General features: G+C 40.4%; 2 protein-coding genes across 13 annotated transcripts in view; one reads left to right on the top strand and one right to left on the bottom strand.

Annotated features, from left to right (window-relative positions):
- Positions 1–882: 882 nt before the first annotated feature.
- slc16a3b (solute carrier family 16 member 3b) lies at positions 883–13,549 on the bottom strand. 2 transcript variants are annotated; one of them, XM_010741008.3, is made up of 6 exons: positions 13,393–13,549; positions 5,402–5,657; positions 5,152–5,295; positions 3,933–4,540; positions 3,410–3,590; positions 883–2,749 (listed from the first exon to the last, which is right to left on the bottom strand). In XM_010741008.3, exons 2-6 carry the CDS (start codon positions 5,622–5,624, stop codon positions 2,433–2,435), a joined length of 1,473 nt encoding a protein of 490 aa, XP_010739310.3. In that variant the 5' UTR covers positions 5,625–5,657; positions 13,393–13,549; the 3' UTR covers positions 883–2,432. The 2 variants fall into 2 exon arrangements, with proteins under 2 accessions (XP_010739310.3, XP_027145210.1); XM_027289409.1 differs by lacking the exon at positions 13,393–13,549 and having other exon boundaries at positions 883–2,386; positions 2,448–2,749; positions 5,402–5,624.
- Positions 13,550–13,934: 385 nt separating this feature from the next.
- The window catches only part of ccdc57 (coiled-coil domain containing 57), a 32,749-nt gene continuing 23,496 nt past the window's right edge, over positions 13,935–23,187 (top strand). For 3 of the 11 annotated variants that reach the window (XM_027289401.1, XM_027289403.1, XM_027289405.1), the window contains exons 1-2: positions 13,935–14,139; positions 15,378–15,541. In XM_027289401.1, coding sequence (XP_027145202.1) covers positions 14,137–14,139; positions 15,378–15,541 — 167 coding nt within the window. In that variant the 5' untranslated portion in view covers positions 13,935–14,136. Of the gene's footprint in view, positions 14,140–15,377; positions 15,542–16,095; positions 16,253–20,552; positions 20,673–23,187 lie in introns of all 11 variants that reach the window. The other 8 variants (XM_019264396.2, XM_027289400.1, XM_027289407.1 and 5 more) reach the window with 7 other exon arrangements.

The following is a 23,187-nucleotide window of genomic DNA, read 5'->3' as shown; positions in this document are numbered from 1 at the left end:
TATCGATTGAGTAAAGTGTTCTTGTACATTGTATAAAGGTTTCACAAAAGCCAAATCTTATCATAACTTGAAATAAGTCCCACCTAACTGAGTCGAAAGCCTTCTCAGCATCAGGGTTGAGAAGAACCACACTCAATTTTGTTTTAGAAATGTGGTTAATAATATGGAGGACTGTCCTTGTGCTGTTGTGTGTTTGCCTGGTCCTCATCAATCAGGAAAGGCATCACTGTGTCCAATCTTTCATATGGTGGGAATGCATCCCATCCCGCCGATTTGTTAGTCCTAAGGCCTGAAATTGCACTATCAATTTCTTCTATTGAGATTTCGGACACAAGTTTTTCATTTTGGTCTTTGCAATTTGCCAATCCATGCAAGTAGTTTAGATGCTTTAGGACCCGCCTCATAGTAGCTTTGCTTCATGAATCTAAGTGTTTTCTCAATTTCTTCATTAAGAATCTTGTCGCTCTCCTGCTTAACTGGTCTCATTTGTTTAAGTATAGAGGAGTCTTTACTGATACTGTGGGCTTGTTCCAAGTTCTTTAGATGTTTTTGTAGGCCTAGCAACTTTTCGTCTTGTGGACTTAGACCTATGATTTAGTAGTCAATTTTTGAATGAATGTTATGTCTTGTAGAGTAAAATGTGAATTCAGTATCGGATTGGTGTAGGTGTTACCAAATATCTGTCAGTCCTGATTCCTGCAGCATTTTGTTTATTTGTTTTTCTACGACACTCTTTTTCTTCATTTGATTAGTTGTTTCTAATCTAGGATCCAGAAGTTTATTGAACTCCCCTGTACATGTAAGTGTGCCATACTTTCCTTTAGCAATCAGGCTGAATATCTTCTTAAATAAGGTGATGCAAAGATGTAATTGACTCACTGATTTTTCTCAACAGAAAATATATTTATTGTGGAATAACGGGCATCCTGTGCCTATGTTGTTTGACATTCAGTGTATGTGCTGTGGTTGTGTGCTTCTATTCATTACCCAATCAAGTTTTGCTTGTTCTCCTGTGTTGGTATGTTAATTAATTAAACACATGCACGTAAGACAGCGAGATCAAAGCAATCTGGCATTACACCAACACATACCACAGGAGTTCCCAGTGTTGCAGCATTAAACAGACCTTTAAAGAATAATAGGACATACATTCAAGAGCTGAGTATACAGCACTGCTACATTGCCCTGAGACTAACAAAGTTTGTTCCAGTATTCTACTGACAAATGCAACAGGCAGCAACTGAAATAAGTCTTATATAAATAAGTTAAATTGAAATTGAATGGGAGCTGTCTTTCGATTGTTATTACAATGTCAATAAATACTTAATAAATAAAGCAAATGTGCAGAAAACAAGAACAGTACTTGAAGTTTGAACATTTAAAAATTTGAAAAGCTATTTTGGGACCAATAGTCTGACACACTCAGGATCTGAGAAAAGCTGTGCTGAGAAAGGAACACAAAGTGTCTGCTGTAAAATGTACTGTCTCTAAGTAAACATTAGTACAGATAAATTCTCCTTCCTTCTACATCTAAGTAAGTAAGTCTCCATTCAAATCCAGGATAACTAATGCACAGAATTTGGACATGTTGCAGTAGATAAATGGAAGCAGCCCATGTGGATACTTTGCCCTTGCTCCATGTCCCTACTCCCTTTTGAGGCTGTTTTTTTTGTTTGTTTAAAGATATTTTTATTAGACAGAGATAGCTGAAGAATGACAGGGAAGCGGGGATGATATGTAGCAAAGGACCACAGGTTGGAATCGAACCCTGGGTCGCTGCAGCAGGAACTGAGCCTTGGAACATGGGACGCACATGAAAAATTCTCTGCTTGTTATTTGGGTGGACATGCTACAAACAACTCTATTCTGAAAGCAGGTGTTTTATGCTAGTCATAGTTTTTTCAGTGTAACTTAAGTTACACCATCTTTAAGACCTTTTGTTAGTTCGCACAGTTAAGAGAAGTGCCATTTATTCAGTAAAAACATTAACAGACCATTTAAACAGATTTACACGTTGACTGGCTAAATCCTAAAATATACCATTTTAATCTTTTCTCTCCAAGTAAAAATCTTAAATTGGGCTGTTTTGTTGTTGTTGTTGTTGTCTAATGTACAGAAAATGACTGGAGCTTTTAGGCATGGTGCCACAAGGAACTTTTACAGTGATGGTTCATCTCAAAAGGGAAAGGTCATTCTGAAGACAGAAGAGTGTCGTACTGTATGCCCGCTCTCGTCAAAGATGAAACTTGTTATAAACAAACCTCTCTGTTTTGATATTTATTTAAAGTGTAACATCAGCCCTCTTTTCATACTCTACTTTGTTCCCCCTCATTTCCTGCATGGCTTCTCACTCATTTCCACTTCACGCCTGAAATCATCCTTAGTATTGGGTATTCTCTTGGTGCACAGGTTGTCTTTTCTCATTGCTAGTCTTATTCTTCCTTTCTACCCTCCTTCCCCATCTCCTCCACTATCATCATTTCCTCTGCGTTCACAGCCCCAATGTTTCCATTCTCTTTTCCCTTTGGGTCCTTTTCACCTTCGTTGTCGTCCTCACCTTCTGCCCCACAGTTTAGCCCCTCCTTTTCTGCAGCAGTCACAGCCATCTCCAGCTTATCCTCTAGATCTGGCCTTTTCCTCTTAATGCAAAGGAAGTTACCCAGGGTGATGACAACAGCCGATAGTGTGACCTCACAGCCCGCCAACAGGAAGACGTACATGTACTGATGGGTCGCATCCAAGAGGAGACCTGGTGGAGAGCATTAGCATGATTGTTACTTGCTCTTTATCAAGCTGATGAACAGGTGAAATCAAACACTTATTAATGTTTTTCTCCTTAGTGAACATATATGCCAATACTTGTCTACATGGCTGGAAAGCTTCAGTTTATGGCTCTCTTGTGTCTTTGTCATCGCCTCTGTCATTGGCGGCAGTTGTTTAAAAGACTCATACTAATAAGTATAAAAAAGTCTGAAAAAGGATTTATACAAAGTGTCATGCCTGGTGATTTATTTCCCTTTACAAGGTAGCTTCAAAATCCAGAGTTGGCCTTTTTTAGTTGGATCAATTTAGTCTGTCACCTAGTTGCTAATTGAGCCACCTTTAGAATACACCTTTGAGAGATTTGGGCAGGTTTTGTAAGGCTAGTTTACAGCTGTTATCACTCAAAGCTGCGTGGCTTTAAACAAAAACTAATATGTGATAACTGACATAAGTAAAAAATGTCTTCTTGCAAAAGGCAGCCAGGTTTAGATGTTTGCGAACATTAAGTCATAGTGAGAAATTAAGAGGTTCCAACTTAAACATTTGCATATTTGCATATTGCATATTTTATGAGCTCTGCATATTACACCGATGGTAATATGGTGAGAGCATGCATTCACATTCATTGCTTCCTTTATGCTCTGACCTGCTCCCGGAGGTCCCACTAGTACAGCCATAGCTTCCATCAGCAACACCAGGCCGATGGCGCTGGAGAACTTCTCTGTCCCGACAAGTGCCATGAGGACTTCAAACTGTAGAGCTCCTACCATGCCATAAGACATACCAAAGAAGATACAGAAGACCACCAAACCTCCATAGTCTTTCGCCTTCAAGAAGAGAAACAGGACATTTCTCAACATGACAGCAGGTTTATAGAGAATGTATAGGGGATGAAACAGGCCTAGCATAACTGCACAGTCTGATCTACAGTATTACTTTTAATGTTAATGAACTGACATATACTGTATCTATAAGATGACATTATCTCTCAATTTAAAATTGATTTTTTTCTGTTTTCTCTCAAGTAAGGTGAAGTTCTTGGACCTGTATGATGGCAACAGATATGGTAAGTTGTGAAGTAACGGAAATTCCTGGTTGGATCTGGTGGCATACAAGTATGTTGTTCGTCTACTTAAAATATACCGTAGAACCCATTGCTGCATTGTTACCTGTGATCCAATGATGTCAGTGCATCCATTGAAGATTATAGCAAAGCAGAACAGGTAAACACTTCTGGGCCTTACAACCTTCATGCCTGCTATGAGTCCTGACGCAGGACGAGCAAACATATCAACAAATCCCAAGATGGTGAGCAGCAATGCTGACTTAGTGTCTTCATAGCCAAGGCCTTTAGCATAGTTGACCACAAACACAGGAGGAACAAACAAACCCAGCACCATAATAGATGCTGCAATGGTATAGATGACAAAACCCCTGTCCTTGAACACGCTGAAATCCAACAGTTTCTTCTTTGGCTGGGGCTTCTTCTCCTCTGCAGCTCTGGGAGTGCTCTTATCCAGTTCCTGGGGCCTCTTTGGGATCAACAAGGGCCTCATGAGGGCACCACAGGCACAGCAATTGAGCAGCATTCCTCCCAGTATGAGAAACCCACCCCTCCAGCCATAGTGGTACTGGAGAATTTGTCCGAGTGGGGAGAGACAGCACAGTGCCACAGGGCTGCCTGCTGCAGCCAAGCCATTGGCCAGGGGGCGCTTCTCACTAAAGTAGCGATTCAGCATAATCAGAGATGGTTGGAAGTTCAACGCCAGACCCAGACCTGAGGAGAAACAGGCAATGTTACTTAAGTATCAATCAATCAAACAACCAACCAACCAATCAATCACTCTCTCTCACCCAGAAAATGACACCATGTGTAGATAAGACTCCCATGAAGAAAACATTGAACCAAGAAACCAAATCCCACTGCTGATATTTTACAATGAAGTGCAGCTCTACCTTTTGAACTTTGGAGTTGAGCTGAAAATCTTTCGTTATCAGTAGTGCTCACTTTTGTTTTTTGTTTTTTGACACTAACCTAAGTTATATTTTTGTAACCAGAGTCCAAGCTAAGCTGGTTGATGAGCCCTCTGTAACAGTGCCCTTTCTTTTTATAAGACAGATCTAGACATCCAGTCCATGAAATCCTGGAAGTTGCACTTCAGCAACTTTATAAAATTCTATAAAATAGATTAAAGGCAGCATATGAATCATGCTGAAATTCATGTCTTTCACAGTAACTGGTTGAAAATTAAGGTACTGTTTCATTGATTCCTTTGTTATGTCTCATCAATATTGTTGCTGTAAAGAAAATCAAAAGAGGCAGCTAAAAAGTATACAAATATCCTAGTAACATGTTTCTCTCTATGTGTATGTATGTTGTGACTCTACCTGTAATAACTCCAGTGCAGAAGTAGATATGTATAATGCTGGTGGCGAAGGAGGCCAGAATCATTCCCAGCGAGGCAAATAGCCCGCCAACCATCATCACTGGTCGACACCCAAACTTGTTCACCAACACACTACACAGAGGGCCTAAGAAAATAAAATCAGTCGCAAGTACACAGTGTACACATAGGTAGTAAGGTATTTAGCATTTCAGTACTAACAACTAATCACTATGTGGGTTATTCTTGCCTACCTGTGCCATAGAGCATGGCAAGCAGAATTGATGAGATCCAGGCAGTGTCACTGTAGCCCACATCAAACTCTCGGATCAGCTCCTTGAAGAAGACGCTGACAGCTTTGGGGAAAGCATAGGAGAAGCCGGTGATGACAAAGCAGCCAACCAATACTGCCCAACCCCAGCCGCCGTCTGGTGCCTTCACCCCAGGAGGCATGTCGTCCACCACTGCTCCTCCCATGATGCTCTGTTACTGATGTGTTGAGGTCAGTGGCTGTAAGCACAGTGGTAAAAAAACAGATTTCTTATATGTTCATGTTGGTTTTGTTTATTTTATTTAATGAATTAATTTCAAGAATGCTTTATGCTTCACATCAAACATATGTTTTCTTTAACTGCCATCTGCTGGTGGAGATTAATTGTTTACAACTTGCCAGGAAAGATGAAGCTTCCTCCTCATTACATTACTCCCAGTATGAGGAGGTTTTTAGGTCATACATTTTATTTTCTCTGCTGTATTATACTATTATTATTATTAATGATTATTATTACAACAGAGGTCACACTTTAAACCTTATAATAACCCATTGCCAAGTCTGACGGCTACAAATTTTATTTATCTTTTACGTGATGCTCCCGCAGAAACTTTTCCCTCCTCTTGTGATTTCACAAAGTGGCTCCTCTAAGACTGAGAAATACCTCCATGGAGAAATTAGAAAATTAAACAGTTATTTTACTATGATTGTACCTGTATGATTATATGTGACAATTAAACTGAAATTAATTTAATTGAGTAATCTGGATGCTGTTGTAAAGTAAAGCCTATTATGTTCTCCAGGTGGTTGAGAACATAGTAAAGAATCACTCATCTGAACACATCTCTGTAGACCAATGCCCATGCACCAATGTGCATTCATCTTGTAATTAAGGGTCAATGCACTGCAACCCAACCATAATATCCTTTTGTCATTAGACTAATCTTGCTGACAGTATGATCACATCCGAACACCAGTCCGATGAGCAGTCTTTGTGACTGCCATCTGTGCCTGAACACTGAACTCTCTTTCTTTTCCTCTTACCATGGTATAAAATCAGAATAAGCTGGGCTTGATCATGGTGGGATGTTAACCATTAAACTGTGTATACATCTTGTATATATACACAATTAAGCAATAATATATACAGTACGTATAAGGAGAAAATTGACAACAGGCAGAAAAGAGGACAACATCTCTTGTGTATTGTTGCTTCTTGTCAGTTGAATTTATCTGATTGGTCTAATTGATTGACTGACTGATTAATTGATTGATTGATACTACTACTACTATCACTTTCAACCCTTGTCATATATCAGTATTTACAAAGTGCACAATCTCAATTTTACTTAAAGGCAATAATATAAAATCCATGTTTTACGGTTTACTTTAATAGAACAAATACACATTGCATCATATAACCAGAAAATCCTGTTTCCATAGACACTCATCTTAATGTTGTCACTCAGTTATTTCAGAGACCAGGCCTTATTTTGTCTTTCTTCTTCATTGCACTAAATTATGACAACAGTTAGGATATTTCAAAATATTGACAAACGGGAAGTTTGATAGGTTGGTTCGGTTTAGTTTTAAAGGCTAGTTACAAAATAATTGTCTTTCATCATCAGATTCGCTTCCACCTGATATGATATGTTGTGTGTGATAGCCTCTGGGTCTGGCCTAACACTCACTTGACGTGGACAACATACAAAAGGCCAAGTTAAAGTTGCCCTAGTCTTGAGCTGAGCTGCCCCTCTAGAGAAAAGGAAAACAAATGTTTTTGCCCACAGCCCATAACTGCTAGTTAGACCAAATTAAATCATCCAAACATTTATTTTTGTCTTATCTTTTAACAGCACAGTACCTAGTGATGCGTACAATACAACTGATACACAAGATGTAAAATTAGGGAATAAGGGGGGACCAATCTGGCATAATTTAAAATAACTGTATACGTATTCTAATGTTATGGCTTACCATCAATAAAAGCTGCACACAAAGATTTGTTGGTGCACTGAGTGGCAGCTGAGACTCTTCCATGGCGCTGTTATTAATTGACAATGTAAAGATGTTATGTATAGAAAGTCTGCCTGAGGTTTTGGCACAGGTCTGATTAGTTTTGGATGAAATTGTGGAGAAGGTATACTAAGTTTGAAAGTTAGAATGTGTCCTATAGCTGCTCATATTGTGTGTTTTTATTCATGACAGTTACACTGGGAGAGGATATTTAATGTTTCATTTTCTACAGCAGCCTTGTCTTGGACACTCCTGCTCTTCAGTTCAGCTGTAAATACTGAAGAAACTCAAAGAAAAGCTTTTTTACTTCCTGTACTCCAAACCAACAATGAACAGCGCTCTGTGTAACAGTATCAATCCACATAAACCTGTACCCCCTCAGGCTAAGTAGCATAGTTGCACCCCTTAAGTAGTCCAACTTAAACATCCATTCCATCCATCCAAGGTATTTGTGAGTATTGCATATTTAAGTAAGTATTGGTAATTGTTTTACTTTTTATTATGACTCCTCTCTAAACCTCTTGTAAACATGTACATGGTGAATAAAGTCTAATTCTAATTGTGATTGTGACTGCTTGGAAACCCATCTTTTATGATACTGTTTTACAGTTTGATATGTTTTATTACAGTTTTAATATAGTACAATTAATTTGCCTTTAATTAAAATGGGCTTATTTAAAAAAAACAAAAAACTTCCAATGCTATTGTGTATGTTAATGCCTCTTATTCAAAATGCTGAAAGCCCAATCAACCATTGGTTACATACAGATGGCATTAAGACACTGTTTGCTGACATCAGAAGATTCGGTCGCTTATCAAACAGTATTCGCGTTGCTCCACGCTGAGAGATATTCTAGGCGGAGATAACATTTTTGGAATTGTTCTGTCTCTGTAAATAATATTATAAAGAGTACGGTAAGGACCTGCTCTGTATGGAAAGTGTCATGAGATAACTTTGGTTATGATAAAGCGCGATATAAATTAAACTGAATTGAATTGAATTTCGACTGGTGACTTTTCTCTGGTAGTGTTTCTACACCACTACTCAGCGAAAGGGACATCCTACCTGTCTCTGATTGGCCAGTACTCGTTGCCTTCGTGGGTTCGAGCATAGACATATATACATAGACGCCGCATTGAGCGCTGAATCGTACATAAACGGCGCCGCCATATTGGTTCGGGCAGATCTGCCCGTAAACTAATACAAGGAAATGGACTGAACTTCATAAAGCGCCTTTCTACAAAGTTCTTTAAGTCAATGCCTCTTATACACCCATTCACACACACACTAATATATCTGGGAAACAAACAGGCACCAAAAAACAACGTATGTAACTTTTAAAGTGATGATTATAAATGTTTACTCCTTATGTAAGCACCAAACCGACGTATGTATTTTTCTAATGCTGAGTGTTTACAGCCACTAATGTGTGTAACACTGTTACTGTGATGATAAATATTGAAATATTTATATTTAACATTTAATCTGTGTCTATAATAACCAGATCCTGAAATGTAGATGTGACATGAGGGTTTCTGAATAAAGAGCACGCACACACACACACACACACACACACATATATATATATATATATGTGTGTTTGGTGGTTGTTATATAATATATATGTGTATTGTTTATATATGTGTATATATATATATAATATATTATATTAATATATATATATATATAATATATATTTATATATTATTATGGCATGCCGTTCAGGAAATTATAACCTTTGAATATATGGAGTGAACTTGAATATTTGAATGAAACTTTGAATATATGGAGTGAACCTGATATTGAAGAAGTCTGAATATTGGAATGAAACTTTGAATATATTGAATGAAACTTGAATATATGGAACGAAACCTTGAATATATGAATGAGTTGATATATTGAACACTTGAATTATTGAATAAACTTGAATTATTGAATGAAACCTTGAATATATTGATGAAGTCTGAATATATTGAACAAACTTTGAATATTATGAATGAAACTTGACTGACGTCAGACTTCACGGCATTTTGTGTAACGTGTGGATGCTATAGCTAAAAGACTATGAGGACATCATTAACACTGCGTGTACGGGCCAAAATCCCGCCGATACCCCTGATCAATACCGTTTCCTGACAAGGAAGTTCGCTCCCTTTTTAATCGTGGCAGATATAAAACAGGCCAGGCAGCTGTTTATCAGACCAACCTCAGCATGCCTTCAACCTCACAGGAGTGCCCCACAACACCCAGTGCAGGCTGGACTGGCAGTCTGTGCTACCGGGCAAATGCCAGATGGGCCGGTCCATCTCGGCCACTTTTGGGGCGGTGGCCTCCGATGTTTTTTTGTATGTATGTATTTGTTATTTTGTAGCTTTGCAACATTTGCAGAGCCCAAAATGGACTTGCGGCCCATTTGCATCCACTTGGAATAGGCTTTGGGTTGCACTGGCTAATATTGGTTAATATTTGCCTCTTCAGACAGGTCAGAAGTTACGATTTACCCCCCCCCTCCCCTGCCCCCTCAATGGATGCGTCCATGCAGCCGCTAGGTTTATGTGAAACCAAACAGGGATAGACTCAAATACAGGCTATAGATAACTTCATACTGTATGTTGCACGAATTTAATTACAATAAATTATGGACGACAGAGGTTCTAAAAGAGGAAAGGAGGAGCGAGAAAAATCCGAGTTAAGTGCGGAAAAGGGCCGCACAGGTCGGGAGTCGAACCTGCAGCTCCACAGCGAGCCTTCATATATGGAGCGATTGCTTAAGCTACCGAGCTAAACACCAAATGGCTCCAATGGTGGGCCGGTCCAGAAAAAAAAAGCCAGGGCCAGATTTTTGTTCCTAGTCCGACCCTGACTCAGTGTACAATCTCCACCCCTCACACAGAAAGGGTCCAGACCCTGTATGGTTAGCTTGATATAGTTTTCAGGTGATTTAATGAAGGTAAAACACAGTGAATGGCCGTGCGTAATGGCACTGCTCTCTGACGCGGCACTTCTCCGGGACTGGAGAAGCTGCTGCGGGATTTCATGAACTGAAAGAGAAGCTCTCATAAATGTTTAGACAATAGCATCACCCACATTCATAGACCAATGCAGGGTGATATTTAGTTTGTTATTGACGTATTTTAGATCCGGACATGTCGATCGATCAGCTTGCCGTACTCACAGACGCATATAGACGACAAATGCAATGATATGCGAAAGTAGCTAAATCGTTATGCCTGTTGTAGCGCTGCCACCAGCGCCGGTCTGGCCACATTTGCGCCCTGGGCGAACTCCCCCCCCGGATGCACCGTGCGCCCCGGGATGCGTGCGCCCCATCGGTCTGTCCGACGCCCCCCTCTGCATTGTCCAACACCCCGCTTCCGGGGCGCCCGCTCCGCTAACTTTGAGTGGTATCGCAAATTACCGAGGGTTTGTTGCTTTTTCGGGCGTTCGTGCGCCCCCCCCCGGAGATGCGCCCTGGGCGGCCGCCCACATTGCCCATAGTAGGACCGGCCCTGCGCGCCACGGTATAAAATTGAGCTTTTCGGGAGGATTCAGCACGCACGCCAGTGTATTACATGTCCCATGCCGCAAAAGTCTGACGTCAGTGAAGTTCGTATTATATTCAAGGTTTTCATTCAATTACAATTCAAATCGTCCATATATTAAAAGTTTCATTCCATATATTCAGACTTCAGGTTCAATCGAATTCAAGTGTCAGGTTCAAATATGTCAAAGGCTTCCATTCAAGACTTCAATTGTCACGTCCTAATGCAAAAGTATTCAAGTTTCATTAGCCAAGTAGCACCGTTCCAGGTTCAATTATACATCACCATAAATCATCATCATATATGATCAAGGTGTTCAATACTTCATTCAATACAAAGTTTTCTTCAATAATTCGGTTCACTCAATTTCAAAGTTTCATCCATATATTCAAGGTTATTTCCTAACGCATGCCATAATATATATATGGTGTGTGTGTGTGTGTGTGTGTGTGTGTGTGTGTGTGCGTGCGTGCTCTTTATTCAGAAACCCTCATGTCACATCTACATTTCAGGATCTGGTTATTATAGACACAGATTAAATGTTAAATGTAAATATTTCAATATTTATCATCACAGTAACAGTGTTACACACATTAGTGGCTGTAAACATTCAGCATTAGAAAAATACATACGTTGGTTTGGTGCTTACATAAGGAGTAAACATTTATAATCATCACTTTAAAAGTTACATACGTTGTTTTTTGGTGCCTGTTTGTTTCCCAGATATTTAGTGTGTGTGTGAATGGGTGTATAAGAGGCATTGACTTAAAGAACTTTGTAGAAAGGCGCTTTATGAAGTTCAGTCCATTTCCTTGTATTAGTTTACGGGCAGATCTGCCCGAACCAATATGGCGGCGCCGTTTACGTATCGCGACCAACGACCAACCCGCTCAATGCGGCGTCTATGTATATATGTCTATGTATATATGTCTATGGGTTCGAGCTGGTTGGGTTTAGACATCAGGACTGAGATTGGTTAAGGTTAGGGCAAGAATGTCAGCCAATCACAGGCAGGGAAAGGGCGGGCCTTCACTGAATAGAGCAGCATTGACAGTGACGTAGAGAAAAATATAAAGGAGTGAGGAGACAAGAGAGAGAAAAGAGGACAAACTGTGGGTCAGTGTGCCATGGTGTGCGCTAAACTGAGGAAGGCTGACACTGAAAAGTAACTTTTAATCCAGAAGATTGCAGCCAAGTCAGAAAATAACTTGTTATTATTATTATTATTATTATTATTATTATTATTATTATTAAAGTACTTTTTATTTATAATTCTGAGCTGAATGTCAGATTTACTTTGCTTTGACTTTTCTTATTTACTTGTTCTTATTTATTTGATGTATTATTTATTATTGCATGTAGAGTGTCACTGAAAATAATATAGCTTCTTTGTTTGATTTGAGTTGCTGACTTCACTCAGTGCAGATATTGATACAATGACAATGCTACTTCAATATATATAAAATAATTGCAATGTATAACTAAATCATAATTGCACATACGCTGCGGACCTGAACATGAGAAAATTGACTATCCGGATCTCCTGAAATCAGAATTGACTACCCCTGGATAGCAGCAGACTACAAGCCTTGATCTCTACGTCTATAAAATAGACAAATAATTCTGTTGAAGTTGTGGACATCATGACACGATGGATGCAGCTCAGCGCACACAGGCAGTCCGACTACTTCTACATCATACCCAGTCGAAACTTTGAGGACTCGTTGCGTCACACCTCATCACCTAGCGAATTAGGAAACGACCGAACAAACAGTTCTCTGTGTGAAATAACATCAACGATCTTCCATGACTTTTGTTGTTAGGCCGTGTATTTGTCTGCTCTTCTTTAGTTTCTTCTTTGTGTTAGTTGATTAGATGGATGACAAAATACTGTTCAGGCTAGCTTCCGTTCCAGTGTCATTTTGATTCCACCCGGTCTCGAAGTTTGTGAAACGAACACACAAAGTTTAAAGCCTGTAGTCGTTGAAAAGAAAATGCTTGACTGATTCACTCGTTCCTCAGTTTCTAGAAAGAAGTCCAGCATGCTCCTGTTTGATAACAGTGCGTTGCTGTTCCTTCTATGATGTAAGTGCGACAGACAGAAGTGGACGTGCGGACAAACTCTGGTGGCCTACGTGAGGACCGAGGCGTGGGTCTTTACATCAGCAGTCATAACATGATATAACAACTTACCCTATCCAGAGCCTATAAGTATCTCTAATACAATTTACATTATAATATGCAAATGTATTCGTCCGTTTTACTTTGGGTCGCCTGACATCCATTCTTACTACTTGTCACCTACTTGTTACTCTGGCGTACAACAAGTCATGGGGTGGGGGGCATTCCAAGTAGGCAGTAACACAGACACATAGAAAAAACATTGGTCAAAGACAAAAAAGAAGGACACGGTACCTGCTGGATGCTGTCTCCCTCCTTCAGACGCGCCTCTACATAACCCGCTTGTGCGCGCTTCATTTATCATACGGCGGCGCGCAGACAGGAAAGTCTACAATTGTGCCATAGTTCTCCAAAACTCCGCCTCACTCCCCCACCACCACCACCCCTTTATTAAACATCTTAACACCTCTGCATTTTGCCACCTCCATCTAATTTTATCATTTGATAACAAGGGTTCAAAGGCTGCTTACAAACTTATGGAAGAAAAATAGAACAATTGAAACGCTATCAGACGACCAGTTCAGTCCATTTAGAGGTAGATAGTGAAAGTGGTACTGGTTGATGCAAAGTTGCGCTTAATGTTTACAACCCATTCTTATACTAACCTCATACTGCCACCCTGACTCCAAACTGTCCTGCTGTCTGTTCTACTTCACTGACTGACACACACACATGCACACACACACATAGGAATAGTAGTAAGAGTAGACAATATTTACAAGCATTTACATTCACCTACATTTTAGTGCGGTAGGACCAGGAACCATTGAGTTATCACTGTAGCTGGGGAACAGTTTGACAGACGTTCGGTTACCATGGAACCCATTTGCATCAAAGGGGTACGAGTGTAAGTTTAACTAGCACCGAGTTCACCGGGTACGTGATCAGCTGAGTGTTCAGTTGTAGTTTGGTCGCTACTTTTCGTGCTGGCTGTGAAGAGTGAAGACAACAACAGGCTGAAGCTAAAGCTGCTGTGTCATGGTAGGCTGACTGCACGCGCTCTTATCTGCTGGAGACTAGTTCAGTACAAGCCCTCACTCACTACACTTCCTGTACACCTTTGAATGTCCAACATGGTCAGCATTATATCTCATATTGTGAGGTTAATCCAAACACACATTGTTTGTGTGCTCGTTTTCATTCATTACCTGAATGTTTCATATTCTTTCTGAATGTTTCATATTCTTTGTCCTTGCTGCCTTCACTTGTACTTTAGACAGGCCTATTTATCATCTTAGCGATAGAGATTCTCTGATTTCATTGTCAACTTAGCACATAAGATCCATAAGATGAGAAATGTATATGGATCATAAGTCATTAAACAAATGAATACCGTTTAAAGTAATTAATAGAATCCAGTATTCCACAAAAACGTATATCCATAAACTTCACGTGGTGTGAGAGGGTTTTGTCCTGTTTACATGGTTTACTGAGGTATCTAAAGTATGCTACATTGAAAAGAAAAGCTGGAAAACTAATAAATAAGACAAATATTTCTGCTCCAGTGTATTTGAACTGCACAGTTTAAGGTTTAAGTTTTTATTACGGTCTGCATATACAGTGGCACTGAGGTGCAAAATACATGAATGAATTAGAAAACAAAGCAACATTTCACAGCACAGGTCCATGGTCAAACTTTTTCACTTTTTTTCAGTCAAATGGAAAATATTATAGAGATTTAAATTTGACGAGCAGCAGCTCTCCATATGGAATTTGCAAGGCATGTCTGTGGGGGAAGTGTGGTGAATAGTGAAAGTGAGGCTGCTAAGCCCATACAGTCAAATACTGTATGAATTCTGCACACGTGCATACAATATACTGTACATAATCACCTGCTTTACTTACTCTACTTTTATTTCTGGAACCAGGAGTGCCAGAAATAGCTCCTCCAACTTCACATCTTTATAAAGACAAAGGTGTAATTGATTGATTTATATATCCATGGCCAAACAGTGCATCAGTGGGACTTTTGCGTAGTATCACTCAGCCAATCTAAACTTTGAATTGACTTCTTCTAGGTTCTGTACAATCACAAACAATAGTTGTTGTCACTATCTGTTCTGTTTTGTGAAATTTTGTGTTTTCTAATACGTTGCTATATTTTCTGTTTTAGGTAGCTGTTGCTGTAGCACATAAACAATGTTAGCATTGCTATAGGAGATAACATAACTAGCAGCATGAATACTGTGCATTGTGATGCATAATGACCTATATTTTAGTACTATGGTAGTTCCACCATGCACTCAGATGGGGACAGTGCCCTGGAAAGCCTGGAGGCCCAGCTGGTCACTAAAGAAATGGAGTGGAAGGAGTTCCTGGCTACAAGGGTTCATCAACTAGAACATTTTCTCAAAAAGGCACAGGAGGAATGCTCCTCTCTCAGGTACCACATCTACATCTACCTAACATCAGAATATTAGTAAATGTGAACTACAGTCCCTGACAAAAGTCTTGTCACTTATCCATTTTGTAGAAACAACAGCTTATAATGTGACTTTTAATTAATCCATTGGTTTTAGAAATGGCTCATATGAAAGCTAAAACCCTCCCAAATTATGTTTAATGTACTAAAATAAATTTGCTTCACAGAAGAAAGATATATTATTCAATGAACACAGAAAGGTCAGATTTTGGCAAGACAAAAGTTTTGTCGCCTACAGAGAATAATGTGAAAATCAAACAAATAATTTACTTCAAATACAAAAATATGTTGCATAACATCAGTGAATTAAGTAGTGGTGCTGTGAGATCCATATTTAATACCTTGTATGACTTCCATGAGCTTGAAGGACTGCATCCATGCGGTTCGGCAGTGATTGATACAATTTATTGATGAAGTCATCAGGAATAGCAAAGAAAGCAGTCTTACATGCCTCCCAGAGTTCATCAAGATTCTTTGGTTCTGTCTTCTATGCTTCCTCTTTCATTCTACCCCAGACATGCTCAATGATGTTCATGTCTGGTGACTGGGCTGGCCGGTCCTGAAGCACCTTGATCTTCGTCCTTGAGGAACTTTGATGTAGAGATGGAAGTATGCGATGGAGCACCATCCCTCTGCAAAATTTGACCCCTTTTATGGTTGGGAATGTAAGAGGTAGCTAATACTTCTTTATATTTTAGGCTATTGATATTGCCTTCCACCCTGCAAATCTCTCACACACCCCCATACTGGATGTAACCCCAGACCATGATTTTTCCGCCACCAAACTTAACTGTTTTCTGGGTGAATCTCGGGTCCATGCGGGCTCTACTAGGTCTCCTGCAATATTTGCAGGGGCTGTGATGTAATTAAACCAAAGATTCATCTGAAAAATCCACCTTCTGCTACTTTTCCAGCGTCCATCCTTTTAGCAGGCTGTGGGCCTTGGCAAATGTCACACATTTTTTTAATTGCCTTTTGTTTAGTGCTGGTTTCTGGGCACTGATTTGACCATGAAGGCCGTTTCGAGACAGAATTCTACAAACTATTCTGGTTGACACGGGGACTTGAGGTGACCAGGCCTGGTGGAGCTCTGCCAGCCAACAAACGGTCCTCCTGAGCAGTTGTCTTGCGGGGTCTGCCGGACCTGGGCTTGTCAAAAACATCTCCAGTCTTTTCAAATCTTTTTCTTATTCTTTGTACTTGACGCTGAGACACATTGAAGGTGTCAGCCATCTCAGCAGTGGATCTGGTCTTCAGCCTCTTGATAATCAACGCTTTGGCCTCAGGGTGAATCTTAGGCATGTTGTCAGAGGTCAAGTTGCAGTTGATGTGAAGGTCTGGTGTGCTGGGGTTCTTTTAATACACACCCACTAACTGACTGATCACTTATTGATCACAGGTGAGGCTGTAATCTAGGACTGGGTGCATCATATGACAAAGCGACAAGACTTTTGTCTTTGCAAAAACTGACTCAGTGGGCTTTACCAAGCTGTGAATGTTAGAATGCTTTTCAGTTCAGTCGTTTGGCACCAAAACATTATTTCAAAAGCTGTTGGGATTGAAATTAGCCATTTCTTGTAAAAAAAATTGATTAGAAATATATTTATGGGGCACTTAAGGTCAACTTGTACCCAAGCAACAAAGCTTTTGTCAGGGACTGTACTGTACACCTGGGCCTTCCCCTCAATCATGCTCAAATAAAAATGTACGATATACCCGTGAACCACAGTTTTAAGAAGGTTTATTAAAAGAAAGAAAATATTTGTTTAAAAAAATGTTTGGCATTTTTGTTTAATAAAACCTTCTTTTAAAAGATGAATCAGCTTTCTAATAGATTTTCTGCCAGTTAACTAACCCATTAATACTTTTAGTAAAATATCTTTATAAAGACATTCATAGAAACATTCAGCATTTTGAACATTTGAACTTTTAAAGGGTTGTCCAGGGTTACAAAAGAACACATTTCTTCACCTACCTATAATTGAATCTATCCATGCAGATAGCTTATTTGCACATGTTTTGAGATATCTGTCTCCAACTTCATACCAACACAGCAGAGGTCTGTGAGTTATCAAGTGTAACTAGAACATTGTGTCTTGAAATACATATTGCTATTGCATGCTGTTGAAATGTTTAAATGTCATTTTCACCCCAAGCTAAATTCCATCCACCTCTATTGTATTGGGGTGAAGACAGAAATCTCAGAGAGAGATATCTCACTCTCTGAACAAATAAAACAAACAAAAATAGAAAGATACCACTACATGTAAATATTACTAAACTGTAAGGAATTTGACTCATGGGTTTGCTCATACAAGGCCTCCGATAAACTAATCTCTCTTCACCGGACAATCTTGTCAAAAATCACCACAGCCACTTGTGCTTGTTTAGAAATTTAATCATTACCTTCTTATGTGTAGGAAAGTTTTATTCACAAAAATAAATGTTACCAAATAGTCAACAGACAAATTTACAAGTCCTACTTTTGTAAATCAGTAGACAAAAACTTAAAATATTTAGCAGTGTTGGAGGACCCAAAAGAATTTCTAAATGTTAGTACAGCTTCCAGCCACATGTCAGGCAGAGCTATACTGTGACAGACATAATGAGACAATATGATGATAAAGAATGTCTTTTTAAACCAAAGCAGCCCATGACTAATATGGGAAGTAGTCATGTGACTGTAACAGAAATGATAGATGGGATAATATAGCTTAGAGTAGTGTTGTTAGAATATTGGACACAACAGAGGATGATACTGGACACAGACCTACATAAAAACTATGAGGAAGCTCCTCAAATCCACTGTTTAAAGCATATTCACCCCAGCTTGTTATGACTGCACCAAAAGACCAGGGGCCTCATGTACAAAGCATGCGTACGCACAAAAAAGTGGCGTACGTCCTTTTCCACGGTCACGTTCAAATGTATCAAACATGAAACAATCGTAGAAATGTGCGTGCCCCACGCCAATTTCATAGCTGTCTACGCACGTTTCTACAGCTATTGTTCCTTTGGTGACACTAAGAGGTGAAGCTGAGAAACTGTTAATAATGTGAAAACAAGTAGTCATCAGAGTGATGTGCACATCAGAGACACACTTATGAACAATTAACACACCCACGTGTTTGCAATTATATGAGTGGATATAAAAGCATGCGTAATGTGATTAAGAAAATGGTATTAACAAAGGCAGCGTTAGCGTTGTTAGAGGACCTTGCAAACGTGAGCGATTTAAGGAACGCAAGGATTTACTTGCAAACCATGATAATTGGGTCATAAGCCGATTTCGGTTACCAAGGCCAGTGTTACTGGAGTTGTGCGCAGAGCTGCGGCCGGCCCGAGAGCGCAACGGGGGCCGGCGAGTAGCTCGGGGTTGTGCTGACTACGCTGGGGTTCCTGGCAACAGGGGAATTCCAGCGGGAGCTGTTTATCTAAGTAGGAAACATTTTCATTCCATCAATGTTCAAATCATATGTGATGCGCGAATGCAGCTAACTAACATCGTGGCAAGGTGGCCTGGTTCAACGCACGACTCATTCATTATGACTAACAGCATTGCTGAGAACAGGCTGGAGACTGGCACGGTGCGCGATGGGTGGCTTCTATTCGTTTAATTGTCCCGTATGTAACGCTGGATTACATACGAAACAATTAAACGAATAAACTCTTTACTTACCCAGAAGCCGTGCCAGTGTGCCAGTGCATATTTGGGCATGTGCGCATTCAAATATCATGTTTTTGGTTTTCTTTATTTTCTGCTGGTGAAATTAGAGCTGCAGAGCTTTCTAACAAGCCCCTGATTGTCTCCCTGTGTTCAGTATTCTTGTCAGTAAAAGCGGGCGTAAAATGTCAGCCGCAGCGCCACACCTGTCCACACCTGTGTGTGCGCTGCTCGCATCCCACGGCATTTCCAGCCTCACACACACGCTCCCACTCACGTCTTTTTTTTTGGTCATATTTATCCCTGTTGACAGGGAACCAAACAGAATCTCCACTTCATTCACTAGAATCTTTAGCTTAGACTCTGTGAAATTCATTTTCTTTCCTTTGTTCATCGCGTTATCTGATCGGACAAAGAGGTGAATCTCAGGTTCAGGGCCTATTTAAATAGATTTGCATATGTAAATGGGGCGTGGACAGGGAGGAGTTGCACGTGCGCTCAATTCCACTTTGATTGGGATGTACAAAAGAAACGTGCTTGGATCCATGCGTACGCACACTTTGATACATCTGAATATTTTTGTGCGTACGACAGTTTCCTAGTTCTGGCGTACGGCAAGTTTTAGTAGGAAATCCACGCAAGTATTCGTACATGAGGCCCCTGCTCTTCAGCTTCCCATCTGTGCACAGACTCATCACAATCTCAGATGAGACCAATGGACACTGTGTTGTCTGCAAATTTGCAGTTTAACAGATGGGTCTCCTAGGGAGGAGTCATTTGTGTGGAGAAAGAGGAGCAGCAGGAAGAGCCCACTTAACCTGGAGGGCACCCGTGCTAACTGTTCCCCAGCCTCACCTGCTGTGTCCTGTCTGTCATGAAGTCGTTGATCCACTGACAGGTGGCGGTGGACACAGTGGCCGGATGAGCTAACAGTAGAGGACTTTTGGTGTAATGACGTTATCACTGAGCTGAGCAAGTCCAAACGACATTTCATATGCCCCTGAGGAGTCAATGTGTTGAAGGATGCAGTGCAGTACCATGCTCACTTAATCATCCACTGACCTGTTTGCTCAGTAGATAGATGATTTCCCTAACCATCAGGAGCAATTTGGGGATCAGTGTCTTGCACAGGGACACTTTGACATGTGGATAGGAGGAGCGGGGGTTTGAATTTCCAACCATGTTATTAGTGGACAACCATGTCTGCATTCTAAGCCACAGCTGCCCTTTAAAGTCGTACTTTTTGAGTACAGTGATAGCTAATTATTTTGTACTGAACTGATTACTTTGTAATGCTTTATTTGTCAGAGAACGCTACCAGCAACTAAGGGAAGATTTCCAGTTTAACCTGGCAATCTTGGATAAATGAGACAGAGAGCTGGAGAGATATGTCATATCTGCCAGAGCTCTGACTGTGAAACGCAACAGGTACAATTCTTTTAATTGGGAGGGGATTTTTTATTCTTGCATGGCACATATGGGGGTTACACAAGCATTGCTCAAGCATAGGGGCCACTGTAGGGACAGTGTTAAGTCTTGTTATGGGGACACTCACTTCACACATACTTCACACTTCATACATAATGTACAGGCCTCCACAGAGTCAGTTAACAATGTCAGACCACTAAGTGGTCCACTGTTTAATTTTTTTGTATATTTCCTTGATTGTAGACTAATGACCAATTGATAAATACTTTATACTGTAGAGCAGGGGTGGCCAACTAGCCAGGGACTTAGAGACATTTTTTTTACTGTGGTATTTCAAAGAGCCACACCCTCTCTCTCCCTCATATCCGAATACACACACACACACACACACAAAATGAAATATTAACAATTTACCATGTCACAAATGTTACACACCCTTCACTATAAAACAGGAGATTGACAAATATGGGCTTAAACTCATCCCAAGACTACAGGCCAGACTTTAATTTAGTCAGATTCACATCACACTGCAAGTCCTGCCTACCAAGACTAGTGGCCAGTTATTTCACTCACTCATTCAATCACTCACTGATATTTCAATCACGTCAGTTTAATAAAATTACCTTCGTTGTATGTTTTTTTTTTATTTTTATTTTTTTAGCAGGGCCAGTGTTCCACGCCACTTTGAAGGATGCAAGAGTCACTGTCATGCTTGGCATATTGTCAGCATGCTTGGCATATTGTTGGAACATCTGGGTCTGTTTTTTCTTAGAATCTCAATGTAGGTGTGAAGGCGCTAGTAAAGATCCAGGCCTTGGCTAGAGACAGACCATTAAGTCGCCCTGTGCAGATGACCTGCTTGTTTATGTTTCAGACCCAGTGAGGTTGCATCTGCATATCTTAAGGCTCCTGAACCTCTTTGAAACCTGTCCTGGGTATAAGAATAGAATAGAATAGAATAGAATAGAATAGAATAGAATAGAATAGACACTTATTGATCCCTGGAGGGAACATTTTTACGAAATAAAACCCTACATGCAAAATGTGGAGAGATGCTGGACTTGAATTGGCCACACTCTGGTTTCCAAGCCAAATCCCTACGAACTGAGCTACTGCCGCCCCTAAAAGCCTTTACATTCAAGCCTTATTCAATAAGCCTTATAAGCTTAATATTAAGTATATACATGTACTTCCCTAACAACTTATCCAAGAACTGTAGGCAGTATAACTTTCCATTTCATTTCTCCTCTGCTGGATTTAAGTACCTGGGGGTTCATATTATTTGATTTTGATTTGTCTGAACATGTATAGCTTACTACTGATGATAGCAGGAAAGTTTCATGAAAATGAACATCATTCTGGGTGTTGGTTAGCTCAGTTGGTAGATCATCCGCCCCATGTACAAAGGCTCAGTCCTTTCCACAGCGGCCCAGGGTTTGAATCCAACCTGTGGCCTTTTGCTGCAAGTCACGTCTATGTTGTCAGACCAGTTCAGTTTATTGTTGAGTGAGGTGAAGACCTAGGTATTTGTAAGTTCCCACCATCTCAATATCTAATCCCTGGATGTTCACTAGTGTGGTCTGAGGTGTCATCCTCCTGAAGACGATCACTATCTACTTCGTCTTACTGGCGTTGATGTGATGGTGGTTGAGATAACACACCTGCTCATTCCTTTCTCATACACATTCAACAATGACTCGAACATCAGAGAACTTGGAGGTGACACTATTGTGTTCGAAGTCCAATGTGTGCAGAGAGCCCTGTATTCTGTGGGGCCTCCGCGTGGTACTTCCGATTCTGATTCTGAAATGACCACATCAGAGACACAGTCGTGAAGCCTCACATACTGTGGTCTGTTGGCGAGGTAGTTGATAGTCCACACAGCCAGATAGCAATCATTTATACCCCTTCTAGCTTCGCCCTGAGCAGTGATGGCTGTATTGTATTGAAAGCTCTGGAAAAGCGAGAAAAAAAAAAGGTGGGTGAAAAGTCAAGGCGACCAATATAATGCGTTTAGGTTTTCCAGGATGCACAGTTTTCAGTGCTGGAATCTCACGTGAGATTTTCCACAGAACTCTGTCCAGACTGAGGCTCAGGTTGAAAATGTGCAAAACAACCTCAGAGAGGTGATCTGCATAGTCCTTTAACAGTCTGAAGTCTAGCCTTTCTTGCCATGATCTTCCCTAACTGCTTCCTCACCTGGTCAGCTGTTATGAAGAGTTAGTGCTGGTTGAGGAAAATGACTGGAGTGGAAAGTAGTATGGTGTGAGGAGGGCAGTGTCTGGTCGGGTGGGGAAGAGAGGGGATTCAGTTGGTAGATTTGGGTCAGATTTATTGAAGAACTGATGTGGTGAGCTTGTTTGCCCATTCTCTGTCTCCAGATACTGAGCTCCTCCAACTGTTGTTATTGTGGCCAGAGAGTTTTCACTGATCTCCAGATCTTATTTTGTATTAAATTGAAGGTGCTCCTCTACCTCTCTCCTGTAGGTGGCTTTGCCCTTCATTATCTCCCTTT

This window comes from Larimichthys crocea, chromosome XVI (genome assembly GCF_000972845.2).
Source record: "Larimichthys crocea isolate SSNF chromosome XVI, L_crocea_2.0, whole genome shotgun sequence".
Lineage (NCBI taxonomy): Eukaryota > Metazoa > Chordata > Actinopteri > Sciaenidae > Larimichthys > Larimichthys crocea.
The sequence above is the reverse complement of the archived record's forward strand: the minus strand, read 5'-3'. Positions and strand labels throughout refer to the sequence as shown.